The 22,225-nt window shown below is 39.7% G+C and overlaps 1 protein-coding gene across 6 annotated transcripts in view; it reads left to right on the top strand.

Annotated features, from left to right (window-relative positions):
* The window catches only part of LOC136848015 (serine-rich adhesin for platelets-like), a 402,233-nt gene that overhangs the window by 357,657 nt on the left and 22,351 nt on the right, over positions 1 to 22,225 (top strand). For all 6 annotated transcript variants that reach the window (XM_067120042.1, XM_067120046.1, XM_067120041.1 and 3 more), the window contains one exon: positions 10,457 to 10,589. In XM_067120042.1, coding sequence (XP_066976143.1) covers positions 10,457 to 10,589 — 133 coding nt within the window. The remainder of the gene's footprint in view (positions 1 to 10,456; positions 10,590 to 22,225) is intronic.

Here is a 22,225-nt window from a genome sequence, read left to right as displayed (position 1 = left end):
GGCAGTCCCCGGTTATCGGCGATCCGGTTTTCGGCGCTTGTCTAGCGACGAAAATCTGTGATTTGTTCATGAGACTTACCTGCCAGATATATATATAGCTGTAATCTCCAAAGTCCGACAGAATTTCAAAATTCACGGCACACGCAGTGGCCGGTCAGGTGGTTAGTACACATTCCCGCCGCTAGGAGGCGGGTATCAGGAACCATTCCCATTTTCTATTCAGATTTTCTCTGTCGCCGGACTGTCAACACCTGTTGTCAGTTCCCTCGCCAGTTGGGTTTTGAAATTTGTTGTCACTTAAGTATTTTGGTTGTTTTTTGGTTTTCGAGTTGAATCTGTGACTTGGCATACGCTTTTCTGGACCGCTTTTGATTTTGCTCTTGTCTTTTCCTTTAAGTAAGATGTCTTCCTCTAGCTATCGTGTCTGTAGCTCGAGTGAATGTAAGGTGAGGCTATCGAAGGCTTCGATAGATCCTCACACTTTATGTATGAAATGTAGGGGTCTTGAATGTTCTGTGGATAATCGGTGTAATGAATGTGAGGCATTATCTGAAGGGGAGTGGAAGAAATATGAATCCTATATGCGTAAATTGGAGCGTGATAGGTTGAGGAGGTCTTCCTCCAGGAGTGCATCTGTAGACAGACAGTCAGGGATTTCACCTGCTAGTAACCCTGTAGTTATTAGTCCTAACCCTGTAGTGTTGCCTTTGGGCCCTGAGGTTGTTGCTGCAGAAAGTAATACTTTGGCTCTAGTGTTAGAGTCAATTCGTGCTCTTGAAAATAAAGTAAATGCCATTCAAGCGCAAAGTGTTGTTTGTGTTAGTGCCCCTAGTGTTGTGGAGGGGGCATCAGATCGGCCCTATAGTGCCTCTAGGCCTGGACCTCTGCCGAACTCCCAGGACTCAGGGAGGGGGCATGTCGAAAGCCGCATGAGGGTTACGGGGACTTCCCACCGATCTGACATCCCTTCGGCAGGTCCTGATGACCCCACCCAGGCTGCCAGCGATCGTGCACGGGCACGCATCCAGAAGGATTTTCTCGTCCTCCGACACGTCCTCCCCACGTCGGGGTTGGAACTCTCGGTTGGACTCTCACCCTCTCAAGAGAAGCTTGAGAGGAGAGGACGCTTCACGTCCTCTTCCTCTAGACGTTTTGTGCTCTTCCCCAGAAAGTTTCGGGGATGTTCCTCCGCAGAAGAAATTACGGTGTTCTCCAGATTTTGACGCTGCTCGACGCCCCTGTCGCGCTAAGGCAAGAGCTGGGGCTTCTCCTCCTGTGAGAAGGAAGAAGACTTCTCCTCTCCCCTCTCCTTCTCGCAGCTTCAGCCCTTCTCCCGAGAGAGTTGCTTCTCCGACACGCCAGATATTGTTGGGCTTGCAACAACAGCTGGATACTCTCATAGACCGTAGAAATGACAGGCCTCGTCGCAAGGATTTGACTCTACCTGTTAAGAAGTCCAGACCTTCACCTTCGTCCCCTGCTTCGTCTTCCTCGCCTGCTAGAGGTCATGGGGCTTCTCGTCTGTCTCCTAGAGAGCGTGAAAAGTGGCTCCCTACTCGTCTTCCCCGATTTGAGGAGTTGGACGTTTTGCTTGATTCGCGCCAGGAGCGCGTCTCGCTCTTCGTGCGCGCCTCACGCTTCACGCGCGCCTCTCCTTGTCTCTTGGCGCACTCCCAGCCATGACGCTTCGCGCGCGCCACACCGTGAAGCTCTTCTAGTATCCAGCCATGGAGCTTTGCGCGCGTCCAGCCATGACGCTCCTCACATGCCTCGCCGTATTGTTTCTAAGTCTTCTTGTGTTGACGCCGCTCCTGCAGTGCATCATGACGCTCAACTTCCCGCTTCAACTTCTGATGTCCTTCGTGATTCAGCCACGACTTCTTCAATCCACGAGAGGTCCCGCTTACGTATCGGCGAGTCGGGACTTCTTCCTCCACACATTCAAGACCCGCCAGCTGAGGAAGAAGATCCCCTTTCGTCTCAGCTTTCGGACGAAGAGAAACATCCTTCGTCTTCTTCTTCCTCTGATTATCAGACTCTGGCTAATTTACTTAAGGATCTGTTTCCCGAGACCTTTCAACCTTCGGCTCCTCGCTCTCCACCTTCACAGTTGTCTTCGTCTAAAGCGAGAAGGACTCCTGGCTTCCTCAAGATGAGGAAGTCTTTATCTACCAAAAGGGCATTCAAGAAAGTCCAGGATTGGATGGCTACCAGGAAAAATCAAGGAGACTTCTTTCGCTTTGCCTCTTTCACGTTTGTCCGGCAAAGCAGGCATTTGGTATGAGACGGGGGAGGATATTAGCTTATCAGTTCCCTCTACTTCTCAAGGGGACTTTGCGAGTCTTGTTGATGCCTCCAGAAGATCCCACTTGTCCTCTTCCAAGGTGTCTTGGACTCTGTCTGAAATGGACCACCATCTTAAAGGACTCTTCAGGACTGTTGAGGTCTTCAACTTCTTGGACTGGTGTCTGGGAGTTTTGCACACGAACGCTACTAGTCCGAGTTCCATTAGTCTGGGGGAGCTGTCCAGCGTACTGCTGTGCATGGACAAGGCCGTCAGAGATGGCTCAGAAGAACTTGCTTCTCAGTTTTCGTCGGCTCTTTTGAAAAAGAGAGCATTGTTTTGTTCTTTCTCGGCGAAGTCTGTTTCACCAACGCAGAAGGGAGAGCTGCAGTTCGCTCCTTTCTCAAGCCATCTCATCCCCCAGACTTTGGTTAAAGATATTGCTGCCAGCCTTCAAGAGAAGGCAACCCAAGACCTCCTTTCCAGGTCTTCTAAACGTCCTTTGGCCCCATCATCGTCCTCTTCTTTTCCTCAGTCGGCTAAGAAGAAGCAGCCCTTTCATGGAGGGGCTTCCATGGGAAGCAACACCAGACCCGCTCCACGAGGGAGAGTTTTCCCGAAAGGCAAAGTCACCTCCAAGAGAGGTAGCAAGTGACTCTTTTCACCTCCAGACACCAGTAGGAGCCAGGCTTCTTCATTTTGCCCAAGCCTGGAGAGAGAGAGGGGCGGACGCTTGGTCCCTCCAAGTGGTGGAGAGAGGTTACTTGATTCCTTTTCTGTCTCCTCCTCCATTGTCTTCAACCCCAAGAGATCTGTCTCCCAATTACCATCCTGCCAAACAGAAAATTCTGTTCGACCTACTCGCACAGATGCTGGAGAAAAGAGCAGTGGAACAGGTCTTAGACACTCAGTCCCCAGGATTTTACAACAGATTGTTTCTAGTCCCAAAACATTCACGAGGCTGGAGACCCGTCTTGGACGTCAGCAGGCTGAACAACTTTGTCCGAAAGGAAAAGTTCAAGATGGAGACCTCTCAGTCAATACTAGGAGCCCTTAGTTCCGGGGATTGGATGGTATCTTTGGATCTCCAAGATGCTTATTTTCACGTCCCAATTCATCGGCGTTCGATGAAGTATTTCGGGTTTGTCTTGGGGGACAAGACGTACCAGTTCAGGGCTCTCTGCTTTGGACTCAGCACAGCCCCGATTGTGTTTACGCTTCTTATGAAGAACGTTGCGATGTGGTTGCACCTGTTGGGCGTCAGGATCTCTCTCTACTTGGACGACTGGTTGATTCGAGCGTCGCCGAAGCGAAGGTGTCTGGAGGACCTTCAGTTGACTCTGCAACTCGTGAAGTCCCTGGGACTTCTGGTCAATTGATCCCCTCACAGTCCATTGTGTATCTGGGGATTCAGATGAATTCAGCGGCTTTTCTAGCGTCTCCGTCGCAAGAACGGCAACTTCTATGCTACGAAAAAGTCTCGGCCTTCTTGGGGAAGGAAACATGCTCGGTGAGGGAATGGATGAGTCTGCTGGGGACCATTTCCTCGCTGGAGAAGTTTGTTTCCCTGGGGAGACTGCATCTCAGGCCTCTTCAGTTCTTTCTGTTGGAGAACTGGCAAAACAAGGAAGACTTGGAAGAGGAATTGAGAATTCTTCCTTCTGTAAAAGAGTCCCTGAAGTGGTGGCTCGATCCAGCGAAGTTGGAAAAAGGGATCTCCCTCAAGCTTCTGAACCCCGACCTAGTGTTGTTTTCCGACGCGTCGTCAACAGGTTGGGGGGCAACCCTAGGGGGAGAGGAAGTGTCAGGAACCTGGAGAGGGGAACAGGTGTCCTGGCACATCAACATCAAAGAGTTGGCGGCGATCTTTTTAGCTCTCCAATTCTTCGAGGTCCAAGTTTGCAATTGTGTAGTTCAAGTAAACTCGGACAACACTACGGCATTGGCTTACCTCAAGAAACAGGGCGGAACACTCTCGTTCCCTGTTCGGCCTTGCAAGAGAGATTCTTCTTTGGGCTCATGCTCGCAACATTTCGATTCTCACAAGATTTGTTGCAGGGGTCGAAAATGTTCGAGCAGACCTGCTCAGTCGGCGCCATCAACTTCTGCCGACGGAATGGACCCTTCATCAAGAGGTTTGCCAAGATCTCTGGAAACTTTGGGGTCGTCCTCTTGTGGATCTATTCGCAACCTCAAGAACAGCGAGGCTCCCGCTGTACTGCTCTCCGGTACTTGACCCGGGGGCAGTAGCGATAGATGCTCTTCTCTGGGATTGGACGGGGATAGATGTTTACGCCTTTCCCCCGTTCAAAATTCTGGGAGAAGTGATCCGCAAGTCCGCGGCCTCTCCAGGGACGAGGATGACACTCATCGCCCCGTTTTGGCCTTCGAACCACTGGTTTACGGAAATTCTCTACTGGTTGGTAGACGTTCTGAGAACCCTACCCATGAGAACAGATCTGCTCAGACAACCCCACTTCGCGAGATATCACCAAAACCTCCCCACTCTGAACCTGACTGCATTCAGACTATCAAGAAATTGGTCAGAGCGAGGGAGTTTTCTGGCCAGGTGGCACGGGCCATCACTAGAGCCAGAAGATCTTCCTCTATCAGAGTATATCAAGCAAAGTGGGCAACCTTCAGGGGTTGGTGCAGAAAGAAGGGTTTTTCCTCTTCCTCGACCACTGTGAGCCAGATCACTGATTTTCTCCTTTATTTAAGAGAAAAACTCAAGTTAGCAGTTCCGACTATCAAAGGTTATCGGAGCATGCTTTCTACTGTTTTTAGACACAGAGGTCTGGATTTGTCTGACAATAAGGACCTCCACGATCTCTTGAGGTCTTTCGAGACGTCTAAGGTTCCTCTGCCAATTCCTCCTACTTGGAACTTGGACGTTGTGCTCAAGTTATTGATGTCCAGTCCTTTTGAGCCTCTCCACTCTGCATCTCTTAAGGATGTTACTAGAAAGACGGTCTTCCTCACTGTTTTGGCGACAGCGAAGAGAGTGAGCGAAGTTCAGGCTATCAGCCGTCATGTGGGCTTCAAGGGACACAATGCTGTCTGCTCTTTAAGCCCTACGTTCTTGGCTAAGAACGAAAGGCCTTCTAACCCTTGGCCTAGACACTTTGAAATTAAAGGTTTAGCAGACCTTATTGGACAGGAACCTGAGAGAGTTCTATGTCCTGTTAGAGCTCTCAAGTACTACCTTAAAAGAACTCAGGACATTCGTGGTCCCTCGGATAATTTATGGTGTTCTGTGAGGCAACCAGTTAAACCTATGTCGAAGAATGCACTGGCATTCTTCATTAGGAATGTCATTAAGGAGGCACATTCTTGTTGTGACGACTCCAACTTCAAGTTGTTGAGAGTTAACGCTCACGAGGTGAGGGCGGTCGCTACCTCCATGGCGTTCCAGAAAAATATGGCACTCAGTGACATCCTCAGTGCCACATTTTGGCGAAGCGATTCGGTGTTTGCCTCACACTATTTGCGAGATGTTAAGGTAGCATATGAAAATTGCTTTTTGCTTGGACCATACATTGCTGCTTCAACAACCTTGGGGACAGGGGGTAGCTCTGATCCTATCCTTTAATCTTGATTAGGAAGGGTTTTTTAATTGTGTTTTTATGGTTGTTGGGTCGACTGATGGAGGCAGTCTTCCCAATCCTTTGCAAGCTAACGTATTAGGTGTTGGTTAGGTGGTTGGTAATGCTCTTTTGTCCTCATTGTATGGTCTATGATCTAGTCACATTGTGGTCACGCCCCCGTTGACAGGTCATCTAGAAGTTGCCAGCTTTATAGGTCACTACCTCGCTGGGGTCTCTAGTAAAGCAGAAGCAGACTAGGGTGACAGTAACCACGCAGTCAGCTATGCTATCAGCTATGTTTTTTTTCCTATCAGGTAAGGAACCAAAATATCCCCTCAGGAGACAGTTTTATCCTTTTAATTGTGTTTTTCCCTAATTCTTGGCTTGTCTACCCCCTCCAAAGGTGGTATTCAGCTATATATATATCTGGCAATTGGTCTCATTAACAAAATTAATATTTTAATGATAAATTAAAGGTTTACATAATTACTGAACAGATGTTCCTCTTTGTATTCTTTATAGCATAAGAATGTTTATTTCCTTGTGGTCCCCCAGGAGACAGTGGCGTTAGAAAATCTGAATAGAAAATGGGAATGGTTTTTGATACCCGCTGGATAAACTTCAGCTAGTAAAGAATGTGTACTAACCACCTGACTGGCAGTGTTGCCTTGTACAGTAGAGTTTGACAGTAACGGACTTCTCTCGTTACAGCTATATTGGGAATCTATCAGGTAAGTATGAACAAAATCTATTTTATCATTAAATATTTAGCATTTTCTCAGCATCGATAAGTGCTGAATGGACTATTTCACCGGTGACCTATCAGCAATAGATGATACAGCATAACTTTCCAATCGCACTGATACATAAGGTGTCTATAACCAAAAATGGGCACATGCTCTGAAAATCGCCAATTATCAGTTATCAGCGATTTGCCCTTCTCGTCATGCCATCGGAACGGAACCCCCGCTGATAACCAGGGACTGCCTGTATTATCATTTCAAAGTCATCTTACAACATTACCCTTAAAATTATATGGATTCAGCTATAAGTGAATCCTATAACTCTTACTCTTACCAAGGCGAACACTAATCAAGTTACCTGTATATTCAGGCGCACACATTTTCTTTCATACGACATTCAAGCCTTACCAGATTGGGGTAATATTGGTACATCATTTGGCGAATGTTTAAAAAAAAAAAAATACATTTTATTGACATTTTGCTATGTTTACATTAATATTAACATTTGAAAATTTGTAAATAATTTTTTATATCATAAAAAATTAAGCAAGTTTTTCATTTGAGTTAGCAAAACCAGCTTCTTTGTTTTAGCTTATGTGCCAGTCAGAATAGTTCCAGTCTGCATTTGTAGACTTGAAAAGTATTTCTGTTTAGTGTGGTGCTGTGAGAGGGGTGGGCATGTTGAGATATTGCCGGGTAAGGCACAATAATCCCACAGCCAAACCTGACATAATTAGGCAATTTAACATACAACCTACAAAGAACAATGCATATGTAGGATTATGTGTTGTTTTCTGTTCTTTATTACCAAACCCAAATGGGTATTTGGAATAAAGAAAACTGTTTACAATGTGACTTTACCCTGGATCAAAAATTCCTGAAACACTATTTCCATGAGAGTGGTGGTTCTGCTGGGACATTGCTGGGGAAGGCACAATAATCCCTCAGCCAAACCTGACATCATCAGGTAATTGACCTTACAACGACAAAGAATAATACATATATAGGTTTGTGTGCTGTATCCTGTTCTTTATTGCCAAACCATATTAGGTATCCAGAATATAGAAAATGATTGATACTTCGGACCAAAATTTATCCGCATTGGTGGGATGTATTTATAAGGAAGTAAGCCATTTCATCACCTGTCAGTTTCTTTTATAAGCTCCTTTAAGGACAGACAGCGGCTACACTATTAAAAAAAACTTTGTAATGAGGAAGATAGCCAACATATACGCTGTTGTCATGTCTGTGCAAGTAGGATGAAGGGAAAATCAAGGTGGTCACCATAGACAGGAGTGCTGAATAATCCTGATGGGTTCCAGTGCTTGGTCTTCAAGACCTAAATTTCACAATCAAGCTTGAAACCATAGGCAGGAGATAGAGCCCTCTTGTCCTGAATCCTTTACATTCTATCACTGTGCCAACAAGCACTACTCTGGCTGAGATCAACTATAAGAGAATTCTGTAAGAGTGGTTGTTCTGTCTCATAGAGCCCTGGTTGGGGACCATGAGAGTGTAACTCCATTGAGCATGAACAGAGGTTATGCTATCAAAAAGCACCAGATGTGGAAGAGTTAGGACTGACTTGTAGGATAATCCATGAACAAAATGAGGTATATAAAGGCCTAGATTTGATTGGAGCCAGACAGAGACAGCACAGGATAAACAGTGTAGAGCATATTGTACATTTTAACCCTATTATGTTGAGGACTCACAACCCTATTATGTTGAGAACTCACAGCAGCTACCAAAAATAGGGTTTTCCTATGTCAAAACCTGTTTTTTTTTTTTTTTATACTATTCTTTAGTGCATCACAATATTTGAGATTTAGTATGCAGAAAAGGATATGTAAATTAAAATTGTTATTGATAACTAACATTTCTTTGTGTTACTAGTTCTAATCTAAAAGAAGTTACAGTGAAAAAGGAATATACAAATAAAGAAAAGAAGACATGAAAATGCCCTACAGCTTTTTTCCATAAATACAGTTTACTGTACTAGTTTTATAGTTTTAGTAACATCTGAGGTTACCACATGTGCTTGTGGTGCCCACTGTAGATTGTACTCAAGGTTTTTTGACAGCGCCCGTTAGAACCCAAGATTTTTTCCATTGTTGCTGTTGCTACAATTTGCACCTCCTTGTCCATGCGAAGTTCACAAACCAATTTACTTCTGCCTTTTCTAATTATTTAGCTTCCTAAGGATCGAAGTTATTCCAAATGTTAAAGTTTTAGCTTCTCACCAATTAATTTGATAAAACTAGCAATTATCAGTCATCCCTCACTTAATGTAAACTCTTTTCTTAGGCCACAACGTTTATATTTCTAGTTATTCTTCTTAATATCTGTCATTACACCATAACGCAAAAATATACAGTACATTGATTTAAATGGTTGTACAACAAACATTGATACTTCCGCAGTTAAAATGTGCCTTTCAAGAGCTTCATCACTGTAGCCTATCATACCAAAACTATATATATTCGTGTTCAGGTAACTATTATCATCAAACACAAGACATCCAAAAGTATTATATTGTTTGTAATGTTCATTGAATGCTATGTATGTTACAAGTGTAAAAAGAAAGTGAAAGCACCATGACCAGATTACCACTGATATTGAGTGGTAGTGCACATTTAAGTATGATGTGGCTAGTGGTACTGTCTAGTTTTATCACCTCTGTACAACCATTGACATCATTACAATTGTATTTGTATTTTTGCCAATTACTGCAGTTTAGGACATATACATTGTCACCCTGAGAAAGGTGCAGTAAAGTACATAGTGCAGGTAGGGGATTTGCAAATGATCGATGGTCTACCATACATTACTGTTGCAAATTTTTCTCATACCACACTCATGTATTCATATAATCCATGAATGAACAGCCTCTCTGATACAAAAAATGCTACACATTATCTTACCCTTTCTCTCAGCCACCTCAGACACATGTATTCTTGGTCCTTCTAGATCAAGTACACCCTACCTTTTACTTTTGTCTCACTAGAGTGCCATAATATCCAGTTTTTTTTTACACAAACAAAATATCTTTTAGACTTATCATATTTCTTCTCCTTTGTACTACACCAATGCTAGTTTAGAACCTCAAGTCACTTCAATAAATTCTGTATAGCTGATTCCCTTCAGTGTCGGGTTTTATCACCTATATAGGATTACCATAATCATTCACTGCACACTGTAGGATGGTACTAAGTGTTATTTGCATTGTCCTTTTATTAATGAACTCATTGCTTTTTCTTTTTTCTTTCTGCCATTTTCTTTGGTGTCTTCTCACTTGAATTTTAAGACTGCTTTATCTTTACTTCGCTTTTATTTTCACTGACCTTTGGGCACACCCATGACAATTTAGTTGATTCAGTGGTCCCATTCAACTGCTCTACATTAGTAGTTTTAAAACAGTGTAAAACAGTAATAATCAGGGTTTAACAGTTTCCTTAGTCTTGGAGTGGGGAAGGAGTATCTGTGGTCTTTTTAGAATACTCGTGTTTTAGTTAGTAGTGAAAGTGGTTTAATTTTAAGAAAAATATTCTAGGTTAGCATTCATCCCTCTTTCCTTTGATGTGGAGGTTTAAACACCTTTGGTCAAGCTATATAAAGAATTTTATTTTGTGGCACAAATTTGTAGGAACACATATCCAAAATTTAGGAAGTACATTTAATGCCACAAAATATTGATCATTGGCCCATTTCATGAGAATTTATTTATGTTCAATGCCAGAAATACTGTTTATTGAACCTAAACATTTATTTATATTATGTTCCTAGTTTTGAAGTGAGCATTGATCTGATGCAAACAGTGTTTCCTTTATATTCCATTTTAGGCCCGAGCTAGTCTGCTAGACGGTATGATTGAATCTAGTGAAGGTTGCAGCTCAGAAACTGAGGAGGATGAAGGAGCAGCTCATCAGTATTCTCAACTCAGGTCAATGCATCGAAGTAGACGCAAACGCAAAGGTATTTTGTCATTAAGTGTTCCAAAAGATGTTTTGTGCTTATGAATATGATTTTAGCTCCATTGCAAATAGTTTGTTATAGAAAATTTGAAATTTCAGGGAAATGGTGGTGTAGCATCAGATATTTTCATTTTTATCCATTTATTGTCTGTGCAGTAGATATGAGAGAATATTGGTTCCACAAATGACAACCTTTAGAGATGGTGGGAGACGATAAACATAGTGCTTTAGTAAATTTTATTGCTTCTGCTCTTGTAAGAGTAATTTAATTTTCTTTATCAAAATTATTTTAAAGTATATGAAAATTATTTCATGAATATTATCATTGTTTGCTAGGCATGAATCTAGATTCCAGATTTCATTAAGCCTTATGCAGTATATTTCTTTATAAAAGCCCTAGAAATGAGACAGACTGCCATTGCTCCTCTGGCTCATGCTTCCTCAAAGAACACTTATTTTCTTTCCTGTCATCTCAAGACCATAATAATCTTAATACTGTATTTAGACAAATATTTTCTTTCCTGTCGTCTCAAGACCATAATAATCTTAATACTGTATTTAGAAAAATATCCTTTCCTTCTTATTGTGTCCTTTACTGCAAAAAACTTTTCGTAAGAAAACTTGTTTTTGATGACATTCAATATACATTGGGATACCTTGAGATTTTTAGTGCCAGATTTTAAATAAAATCTATAAACTTTGAACTCTCTAACTTTGATAAAAAATTATCTTAATATATTAGTGGAGCTTCTGTGGCAAAATACTGTAGTTAATCAAATCAATGACCTTTTGGCTTGATACATAACGAACAACTGTTATAAACTAGAATCTCTTGATAGCTAATTTCTTTTTTAGGGTATGGTTGTCCATTAACAGCAAATGTGTATTTTCAGAGAAATTTTTAGGCCTAGCCTAAGACAGGCTCAATCTACCACTAGAGTCTATAACTCTTCATATGTGAACTAAACCAATTAGAAGACAAAAATTCAAATTATGTATTAGTCTGTTTATAAAAAAAAATTTACTGCATAAAACAAATATGTGGGAAAGATTGTTTAGGAATAACAAAGGATAACCAAGATAAAGTTGCTCTTTGCTGTGTAGATTATTATACTCAACCCAATTACCATATATTCTAGCATCAAAGAAGCTCCAGTCTCAAAGAAACATCCCAATTTTGATTTGCAAAATAGAAAAAAGTGGCACCATTTTCACGAAGGTTGGACATTTTGTTTGGTGAACTGTGCACATTCAAATTTCCCAGTGCATCAAAGTAACATGGCTTCGGCTTTTACAGAGTATTTTGTTTAGTATGTTTTTTCAAGTTCATTAATTTTAATAGGTAATAAACTTCTGTGAAGTTGACATATAAATGAACTGAAAAACTTGAACAGATTACCAAGTAAGATGTTTGGTAAAAACTGACCAATAGTGTCTCAGTGCATGCAAATGGATGGGGCAATGGATATTGCAGTATATAAAGGTTTTGACAGCATTGGATGCAGGTTTATGCAGCAACTGTTTTTAACCTTAGAGAGAGGAAAAAACAAAACACCACAATAGTAAACATTAGGATTACAGAATAAGATTTTATTACAGGGTTACACTGTAAAATCACTATGCAAACATGACATACCAAATAGAATAAAATAGAGAATGAAGATTAAAATCCAGTAAAAAGACATTTTAAAACCTGTAAATATTTTGCATATTGTTACCGTTAAATTTTGTTTAAAGTACCACACAAGCATGACATGTATATGTTTGATTATGATAGTTTGCTGTAGTAAGATTTACTGGTAAGCTCTTTTAACATCCCACAGTTTTGCTTTTGTTAGCTAAAAATGTTTTCTTATAGTCAGGATCATCTTAGGAGAGTAAAAATACAGATATTAATATTCATCGTTGGGTTTCTTCTCATCTGTTGACTCATCTACTGTAGTCTGCTGATAGGTGCATGAATCTTTGTCACTGAATATTTTTTTTTTTTTATACTTCTTTATTTACTATTTTAACTACGTAATTTTAGGTGAAACTTACCCGTGATCATTTGCTTTATCTGCGGCTACTTGGCGGGGGTTTGACAAATGTTAAAATTGAAACAATCATTAACAAACACTTGCAATAGTTACTCCCACTCTTTGGAGGGTGAGGGTAAGACAGTGACTATTTTGGTTGTCATTCTTCTCTTGTTGATGAAGAGGATTGGATGTGTAGACAATTGCTCTGAAATTTGGGTTCTTCTTATGAATCTTCCCAATTGAAATCTGTTAGATTTTGTAAGGTAAGTGGCTGTAAGGCCAGATTAGGTTAATTGAAGTAAGGTACTCACATTGAGGGGTGAACTGCGATTCAGACAACCACTGTGATCATCGCAAGGATTGGTCTTTGGAAGTGATAGAGAAGATGAAAAATTGCTAAATTAGAAGAGACGGATAGACTTAGTGGAGAGTAAACAGAACAGCTAGTCTTGAATCTAGGTTTTCTTTAGAATTAACACCTGGTCAAGAAGAAAGAGCTAAGTCAGGCAGTCCCTGGGTTACGTCGGACTTGACTTATGTCGTTCTGATCTTCTGGCACTTTTCAAATTTATTCATAAAAATATCGGTTCCGGGTTACAAAAGACGTTGCGAAGTTACGTCGTTTCAGTCTTACGGCACCGTAAGCGATGAAAGACAGGAACTAGTTTCTGAGTGGCATAGCTGTAGGCAATTATAACAAGGTGAGAAAACTGGTTTAGTCTGGTGTAGCCACTGGGAGGGTTCACTAAGGTAGTCCCCGGTTAATGACGGGGGGTTCCGTTCCCGGCCAAGGGCCAATAACTGAAAATCATCAATAACTGGAACATCACAGTAATTATGGTAATAAATGGCGTTTATGATGTCATAAGTGGCAATCAGTGCCAATAAACTGCTTAACAATGCTGACGAACTGCTTATTGGCACTGAAAATTGCTTACTGACACCAGTAAACTGCATACTGAGGCTGATAAACTGCTTACCGGTGCTATAAATCACTTTCTGGCACCAAAAATCTGGTTAACGACATTGTTAGCCAAGCATCGTAAATCCAAAACACCATTACCTGTGCTGCCGATAAGCAGGACTTCAGTAAACCCCCATATTCGCAGGGGATGCGTACCACATCCCCCCCCCATGAATAGCTAAAATCCGTGAATACTTCAAACCCCTCTAAAAACACTTAGAACTGACTATTTTGATAGTTTAAACACAAGAAAAACCCTCTAAAAATGCTTATACTTGAGTATTTTAATAGTTTTATCACAAAAAGTGCATTTAGTCATGAAAATTACATGAAAATACAGTAATTAGTGAATATTTCTCAGTGAAAAATACCGCAAATGGGTGAATTTTCCGCGAATAATGGGTAGATGTGTTCCACAGAGAAATCCACGAATATGTGAGTCCATGAATCATGAGAACGCGAATACGGGGGGTTTACTGTACCTGTGTAGGGAGGTGAGAAAACCGGTTTATTATCAGGGCAACGCTTAAAAACCTGTTTCTTTCCCCAGGTTAACATTAGTCTCTGAAGAGAGATTTTTTTTATGCATATGTAACATGTATGTTGATGATTTGCTTTGTATAGTTTTACAGAAAAATGTGATGTTACTTTGTCATTCATTTTTTCATATTTTCCCTTCTATAATTACAACTGTTTGCATTTCAATAACTAAGAAAATATAGTAAAATATAGTAAATTAATTAAGATTTTAGCATAGTTATGCGGCATTACCAATCTTTTTCTGGTACGATAAGCAGGAGAGGGATGTAGGCCTAACTGTCAATCATCTTGCCATATTGATGTGAAGGGTGCTGGGCAAACAGTTAAGGAATTCTTAATTTTTTTTTTTTTATTTTTATAAATTGTTTGGGTAAGGAATTCATAACTTTTTTTTCATTTTTATAAACATTTTAATACGGTGTTCCGACTTGAGTTGTTTTTCGACTTCCATTGCGCCTCTGGAACGGAACTCCGACGTGACCGGGGACTGCCTGCTTCTTCTCTTGTGGAGATAGATCCTTCTACACCAAAATGTCAGTTCAGGGTAGTAGGTTAGATTTAATGCAATGAGATTGACTCAGTTAAATCTAGAATTGAATTTTGTGCATGCAGCCTTCCCTGTCACCTTGGCACCCCTGCTGACAGGCCTGGTGGTCCCATGATTTCCAGACAAGGACTAACATCCCAGGATGTTCAAGGACTGCGCACTCAGTCTCCTGCCTTTGCTTTCGATCCTCCATAGACAGAGTTAGATTGTGGTCACATAAGGACAGTTATGGTAGTTCTAGATCTCATGTTTGACCCTGTTGTCCCTCGGTTATTTTAGCATTCATCTGAGCCAAGTAACTGATTGCAATTCATAGTGAGTGCTGCTGTTGCACCTGCAGCCATTGCTAGGGGCCCTGAGTCTGTAGTTAGGCAATCAGGAGTAAGTGTTTGCACCAGTTCTCCCCTTTGATCACTGATGGTCCAAGTTTTATTTCTGACAAGGCCACTGTTATGTCTGTTCCTGGGCTTTTAAGGACTGCCTTTCAAGCTTAGGCTAAGCGTGCCAGATATTCGCATTCACCAGTTAGTCTGCATGAGGTATTGTTGAGGCCATGCAAGGTGTTTTTGAGTTCACATGAGGCATCAGTGAATCCGCACAGCTGGCAGTGAATCTGAACAGGTGTCAGTTATTGCACAGGAGGCATTAGCGAGTTTGCACGGGCATCACCGAGTCTTCATGGGCGTCAGCAAGTTTGCACAGGTGTCAGCGAGTCCACACGGCCACCAGCAAGTATGCATGGACATTAGCAATTTTGCATGGGAGTTAGTGAGTCTGCACTGGCATTAACAAGTCTGCACGGGTGTTAACGAGTCCGCACGAGATGTCTGCAAGTGAGGCATCAGCAAGGCCACACAGTTAGAGAGCTTTTGGCTTGCCCGTTTCTGCCAGATGGATTATGAGAACTTTAGCACCTGGTCTTGTGGGACCATCTGGTTCTAGGGATACTTTTGTCCCTGATGAAGAGGATTCTTATAGACCTGGCTCTTCCTGACAGCATTCTTGTTCGCCTCTGCCAAGATTTTGGGTGATGAGTTCGAGATTTTCCCTTGGTTCTTGATGGGCCATTGACATAGGTTAAAAATATTGGATGTCATAAAGAAAAATGAAATATAAAGATACACATATATTTATGCAAATATATATCATATTTCCATGTACAAATATACAGTAATCATGTGCAATAAGAATAATAAGCTATTTATTATAATTGGACAGAGCAATACATTTAGTCAGAATGATTAAAGAGGACAAGTCGCTTGGAGCCAACGTAAAGCAAAGCTATCAGACAAAATCAGCAATAGGTAGCATCTGCACTTTCATGGAGTTCAGTTGTCACTTTGTGGTGCCTAGGAACCAACAGCAGGCATAGTACCAAAACGGCCAACAACATGCATAAAACTATCAGCACTCATCACTTATAGCTGAGTGGTCAACAGGTGAAATGTGGGGTATCAAAGAGAGAGGGATTATGCAAATACATATATTAACACTTATTTAGAATCCACAAAAATCACTAATCATTCTTCCACTCACTTTCAGTGAGCGGACAATACATAACGAGGCACTGGCATGGAGAGAGACTCGGCCGACCATGAGTTGGAGCTGTGGTGCCAGGAGCTGGTCCTTTCCCTTCATTGGTGGATGTCCAGAGTGTTACTTCTTGCAGGGAAATCCCTTGAGTCCCTGAACCCATACCTCTCACTGTATTCAGTTGCCTCAGATGAGGATGGGGGTGTGGTTGTCAGGAACCAAGTTGCTTCAGGGGTGTGGTTGCCAGCAGAAGCAAGTCTTCACATTAACTTTAGGGAGTTAGTGGCTATCCAGAAGGGGTTTAAGTAAGTCTCTGTCTTCTCAGACATTTCTTCTCTGGCTCATATAAGAAGACAAGGGGTGTGAATTCAGAAACCTTGGCAGCCATCACCAGGGATTGAGCCTCTGGACAGTGGAGAGGAATATTCTCCATATTCCCCAGTTGGTTCCTGGTTGACTATGCTTTGGCGGACATGTTAAGTCGTCAAGGATAGGTACTCTCCCATGACTGAGCTTTAACCCTGTAGTTTGCGAGGCGACTTGGAGAGTGTTCGGCTAACTCGTCATTGATCTCTTTGCAACAAAGCTAATAGTTTTAGTTTTATTAGGAAAAGTGCTCTTCCTAAAATAGCATCACACTTTAGTAGACCTTGACAATTTACAATATTTTGTGATGCAGTGGTCTACAAGCACTTAAGGGGAGCGCACGCTTACATAGAAGTAATGCTCCGATTTTTATGGAATTTTTATATGTTATACATATATATAAGGTGATGTTCCAGGAAAAATTTGAGAGTGATCGGATGATTATTTTGGATTTTATAAAAAAAAATAAAAAATAAATAAAAAAATAGAAAATGGTTCACCTCCTTCATTTTTAGAGCTATTGCAATGCGGCTTCATACACAGAAAGTATATCACAGTATGAAAAAAATAATGGGAAGAGTTTTTCTACTTTTCCTTTTTTTTTTTTGGATGGGGCGAGGGGGGATTTTCCCCCCAAATTTGTATAATTTGATTATCACCGGTTCCTCGTCAACCTAAGAAAAAATCTAGCCCCAAACAAATATTCATCTTTCTTTCCTCTTTCCAATGGTATATTTAACTTTAAAATTGGCCTAAAAATAAAAATGTAGTTTATGTTTGAAGTGCAAAAAGTGAAAACTGAGAAAAACGACCGTAAAGATCAACAAGTGGTTTTTTGGCACTCGTGGAAAAAACTTACCTTAGAGCATTATTTTCGTTGATTTCTGGCTCCAGGTCACCCCCTTCCTCTATAAAAGGGGTATTATTCGCTCGAGGAGAGGGTATCATCAAGTACCACCTGACTCATTGTTGCCTTGTTTGAAACTAAGAAACTAGAAGTTTAGTAGCTACCAGGCTGATATTCTTGACTGATTTGCAGTCGTTTTTTCACTTGTTTGGTCTTTTTGGTCTTTGGAGTTTGATTTTCAAGCCTTTTTGTCTCTCGAATGAAGAACTTCTTCTATACTTTCACTTGTGCCAAACAGATGTGTTAGCAAGTTGAATTTCTCATAGCCAAAGTTGTGTTCAATTTCCTCAATATTTATCTCACTCAGTTGATGGTGCTGAGATTTTCCATTGCTAATTCGCTTTGCTGGGGCACTAACTGTAAACCTACACGATTGGCACTTCATTAAAATATCAGTATCCCATCTATTGGCAGAGAATTCGACCTGAACTTTACCCCTACAATTTCCTACCTTACACCTAATACCCGACACTATTTTATCTAACCGAGATTTGATATAATGAACTTGTCATCATATACTCCCTTTTCATCATCCTTTATTCATTTCATCATCTGTGAGCGTATTTTTGAAGGTGAAAGTATATAGATTGTATTTAGAATTACTGGATGTAAAAAAAGACAGCAAAAACACCGCAAATAGCGAAAAAATTGCTCAGAGTAAAAAGTGTCCCACCACCCGCTTTCAATGTATGGTGGCAACCCGTCTCCTACCACGCATTCACCAAGGAACAAGCCATTGTTGTTGCCAGACACTGCCAGACGTAGGAGATAAGGTGATATAAAAATCAAAATAATGAATAAATTAGGCGAATAAAGGAAAAAATGACAATAGTCATTAGGAGCCAAACGTCAGCCCTACCTCACTGTGTGGGGGGCGAAGGCCCAAAACCCCATCAATTTTAATATTTCGAAAAAATGCTTTGGTCACGTGATAACGAAGGTGTTGCTCATGTCTTACGGCCATTTAACCATTTTTTTTAAATTTCAAAAATATTCATAAAAAATCTAAGAGTGCGCTCCCCTTAATGCTTTTAATTCAGCAGTGGCTCTACATTCATAAATATTGGGATAGTATAATTACTTTTGTTTGATACCAGCACATTATGTGTTCAGAAATGAGGAGTTGATGAACTGGCAAAGCCAGCAGCACCAAATTACTTGCGGGAAGCTTTCCAGTTCCCTGTCAGAATTTCAAGCCTGACATCAGTAGTAGTATATGAAGGTTTGGCAAGACTGTTGAAACTTGGTTAGGACCAAATGAAGTGAGAGATCACAAGTGTAACAGTATCTTGGAAGTGCACCAACATGACCCAGAGGTGGGAGAGAGCTATTGGGTGATTAAAGATCGGGCACACAGACATGACGGTTTTTTAATGACTGGTGATCTCCAGTCATGTTGTAATGATTGCTTGGCTTTGAGACATTTGCTGGTCAAATGTCCCAGTTTAAGAGATCTTTTAGATCACTGTCTCCTCAGAGTCAGGGTGAGAATTCCAGGTATGCCTTCTCTTTGACTATTGCAGGAAAGCTGAGGTATGATTATAGTGGTATTTTAAAATTTGTTTCAGATGCTGATCTTTTACAGAAAATGAGAGTAATTAATATATATGATTTTATATTCATGTTGGTTGCAGGGTCTAGACTTATGCAAAGGCATTTATTTGGTAATCATGCTATTATTTTTATCCAGTTTGTCAAGTTAACTATAGTGCTTCAGCTGAGAAGTATAACTTCCTTTTTGTATTTTTATATAGTATTATTTTCACTGAGTTATGTTCTATAGCTTCATATATAATTTTTAGTGAATCATTTTTGTTCAGCATCAGTGACCTTTGTTGTTGTAATGCCAGAATATTGCAATCAGTTACTCGGTCGGTCAACCCATTGTCTGAGGGCTATGTTGGATCCTACAGGTTTCTGCAATTACTAAAGGATGTATGCAGTCCATTCATCCCCAAGCTGCATCCACTTTTTCTTGTCTTCAGTCTTGCTGTCCAATACTGTTACTCATTCGTGCAATTGTGGGGTCTTCACCCCGTTCCACCTTATTTTCTGGATATCTCTATCTTGCTGGTTAACCACTCCAGCTCCCTCTTTTAACTGCCTTAAGCACCGGATGACCAAAAGTGCCCCTGTACTTGATGTGGAAGCCTGAATTTCATAAACCAACAGGTTGGCATTCAGTATCTTGGCCTCCTTGCTAAACAACAAGTCAGGCATAGAAATGATAATGGTTTTTTATGAAATAAAGTATGATTTTACAACATAAGGCAAGATTTCTCAAACAAATTTGGTTTCCTCTTATAAGGTTACAAGAGAAGTGAGGAAAGTGATTTAGCAAACCGTAGGATCTAGATGGCACATGCATAGGGAGACTACCTTGTATCTGACAGACAAGAGACATGAGCCTGCAAACAATTTTGCTATGAATATTAAGCTTGTATAAAATTGATGGGTTTCTATGAAAACTTTTTTATTATAAAAAAAATTGTTTTTGCAATCTGTTTGAGTATTGAGTTGGAATCATGTTCATAGAACAGCAAAGATTAAATGATAAATGATCCAATTTAAAATCAAGATAAACATACAAAATACCAATTTTCTACAGATATAGTAGTCATGCCCTTAATAATTATCTATTGGTATTTGGAATAATAAAGTCTGAAATGTAGTTTGCTTCCTTTTATCCCCTTGAGTTGGTACACATTCAATGTCCATCAAGAAAGTCATAAAAATGAGAACTATTAGTGTGTAAGTTAGCGGGTTGCCCTATCATTGGAAATTTTACTCATTATCTAATTACAATACCATTGTTTTTCAACAGCTGATCAACAATTGCTCTTTCTGCTCTAAATTATTAAGACAAGTAGATATAGCTTTACTTCTATAAAACACAGTTAGCCTGAATTTTGTTGGTCAGTTCATGCTATGAAACCACTAACCTGGATTCATTTCATTAAAGATGCGTAACCAATTACGTATGGTCAAATACTTTTCTGCACAGCAAGAACATTGTATTAGTTTCCATATCTACATTCCCTAAACTTCTTTTAGTATAGTACTGTATAGGTGAATCTATTGCACATACTTACAATGAGATAATAATATGACAGTATGCTACACACTTTTCCTTTTATCCACAAAGGGTTTAGTAGGTACTGTATTTGTTCCTTTCTTATATTTATTAGCTCTCTATTAGTGACCTACAGTCTTTCATAGACAGCTTATGGTAATGGTAAATCATGCTTTTTATTACAAACGTCTAATTATAGCATTTGTATTTTTGACTTACTGTACTATCTATTGTTATAATTGTTGCAGTAAATATCACATCAGAATGTAAACATTCATTACTCAACAGCTAGATATCTATAGTTTCAGTATTGTATATCATCATTACATGAGTGTCTGCATAACATTACTCACAGTCTGGAATGGCTGGTTATGAGTTGACTCATCTCTCAAGTAGATGTTGTTTGCATTGTTTTAATAAATTTTATTGTGTGCATTATTTTGTAACAGGACTCGGCCAGGCTCAATGGTAGGAAATTTTTTTTTGTGATATAATGTATTTTAACAATGCATGATCTGTGAATGTGTTTGTGTTCCCTTTTAACATGTTCTAACACAATGAATGAAATAGACTAGACTAGGAAATGCATTTTAATTTTAAAGATATGTTCACGAAAGTTTGATTTTCAAATTCTACTAAAATTCTGCAGAGAATAACTACCCTTTTGCCATATACAGTGTTAAATTCTTCATTGTACTGATGTACAGTATCATTTTATGTTGTTGAACACTTACCAGCACCATATTTTAGTAGCATGAGAACTACACACACACACACACACATATATATATATATATATATATATATATATATATATATATATATATATATATATATATATATATATATATATATATATATATATATATATATATATATATATATAATATAATATATAATCTATAATATATATATATTTATAACCATTTTATTTTGATATATATATATATATATATATATATATAATCTATGTTCTAAAGCCAGTTTTATTTTGATACTCTGCCAGTGCTGTACTATGTTCCTGAGAATGCAGCAACCCTTTACTGGAAGTAGACTATATATCACTGATAAAGATAATAGCAGTTGTTAATAATGCCCTTATATTTATCTTTTGTCTTTCTGTAAAAAACATTGCTGTACAGTGAAAGATACCATTTATATTATGTTCCAAGTGCCATTTTTTTCCTTTTAAAAGTCACACATTTACCTGTACAAGTATTAATGCCTTGCTTTGGGTGTTTCTGCAAAGATTGTCTACACTTGAAAGCTTAAAATGAAGAATGCATGCATATTCCACACCCTTGGAGTGCATTTGTTTGATTTTTTTCTTTTACTTTTTCCTCTTGGATCATATGTTTCTAGAATTCCTTTTTTTATTAAGGGATGCACATTATTTTGAGCAAAAGCTACTTTTGGTAATTTGCTTGGCTTAGTGATAACTTTTTCATTTCTTTGTACAATACAAAAGCTGACTGAAAGAATGTATAAAGCATATATCATTCATTTTTTGAGGAATGCCCTTTACTTCTGAACTCATTTGGTCAGTTTATATTAGTTCCTGTTCTTATTGTTTGTTGTAATAGTGAATATTGTATCCTGATTGTGGGTTAGTTTATAGTTAAAATGGAAGCAGAAATGGTTTATTTCACTCTGGAGAGATTTATGAGTTTCCTTAGATCTTACAAA

This window comes from Macrobrachium rosenbergii, chromosome 18 (assembly GCF_040412425.1).
Source record: "Macrobrachium rosenbergii isolate ZJJX-2024 chromosome 18, ASM4041242v1, whole genome shotgun sequence".
Taxonomy (NCBI): Eukaryota; Metazoa; Arthropoda; class Malacostraca; order Decapoda; family Palaemonidae; genus Macrobrachium; species Macrobrachium rosenbergii.
Note: the sequence above shows the minus strand (reverse complement) of the source record. Positions and strands in the feature narration are given on the sequence as shown.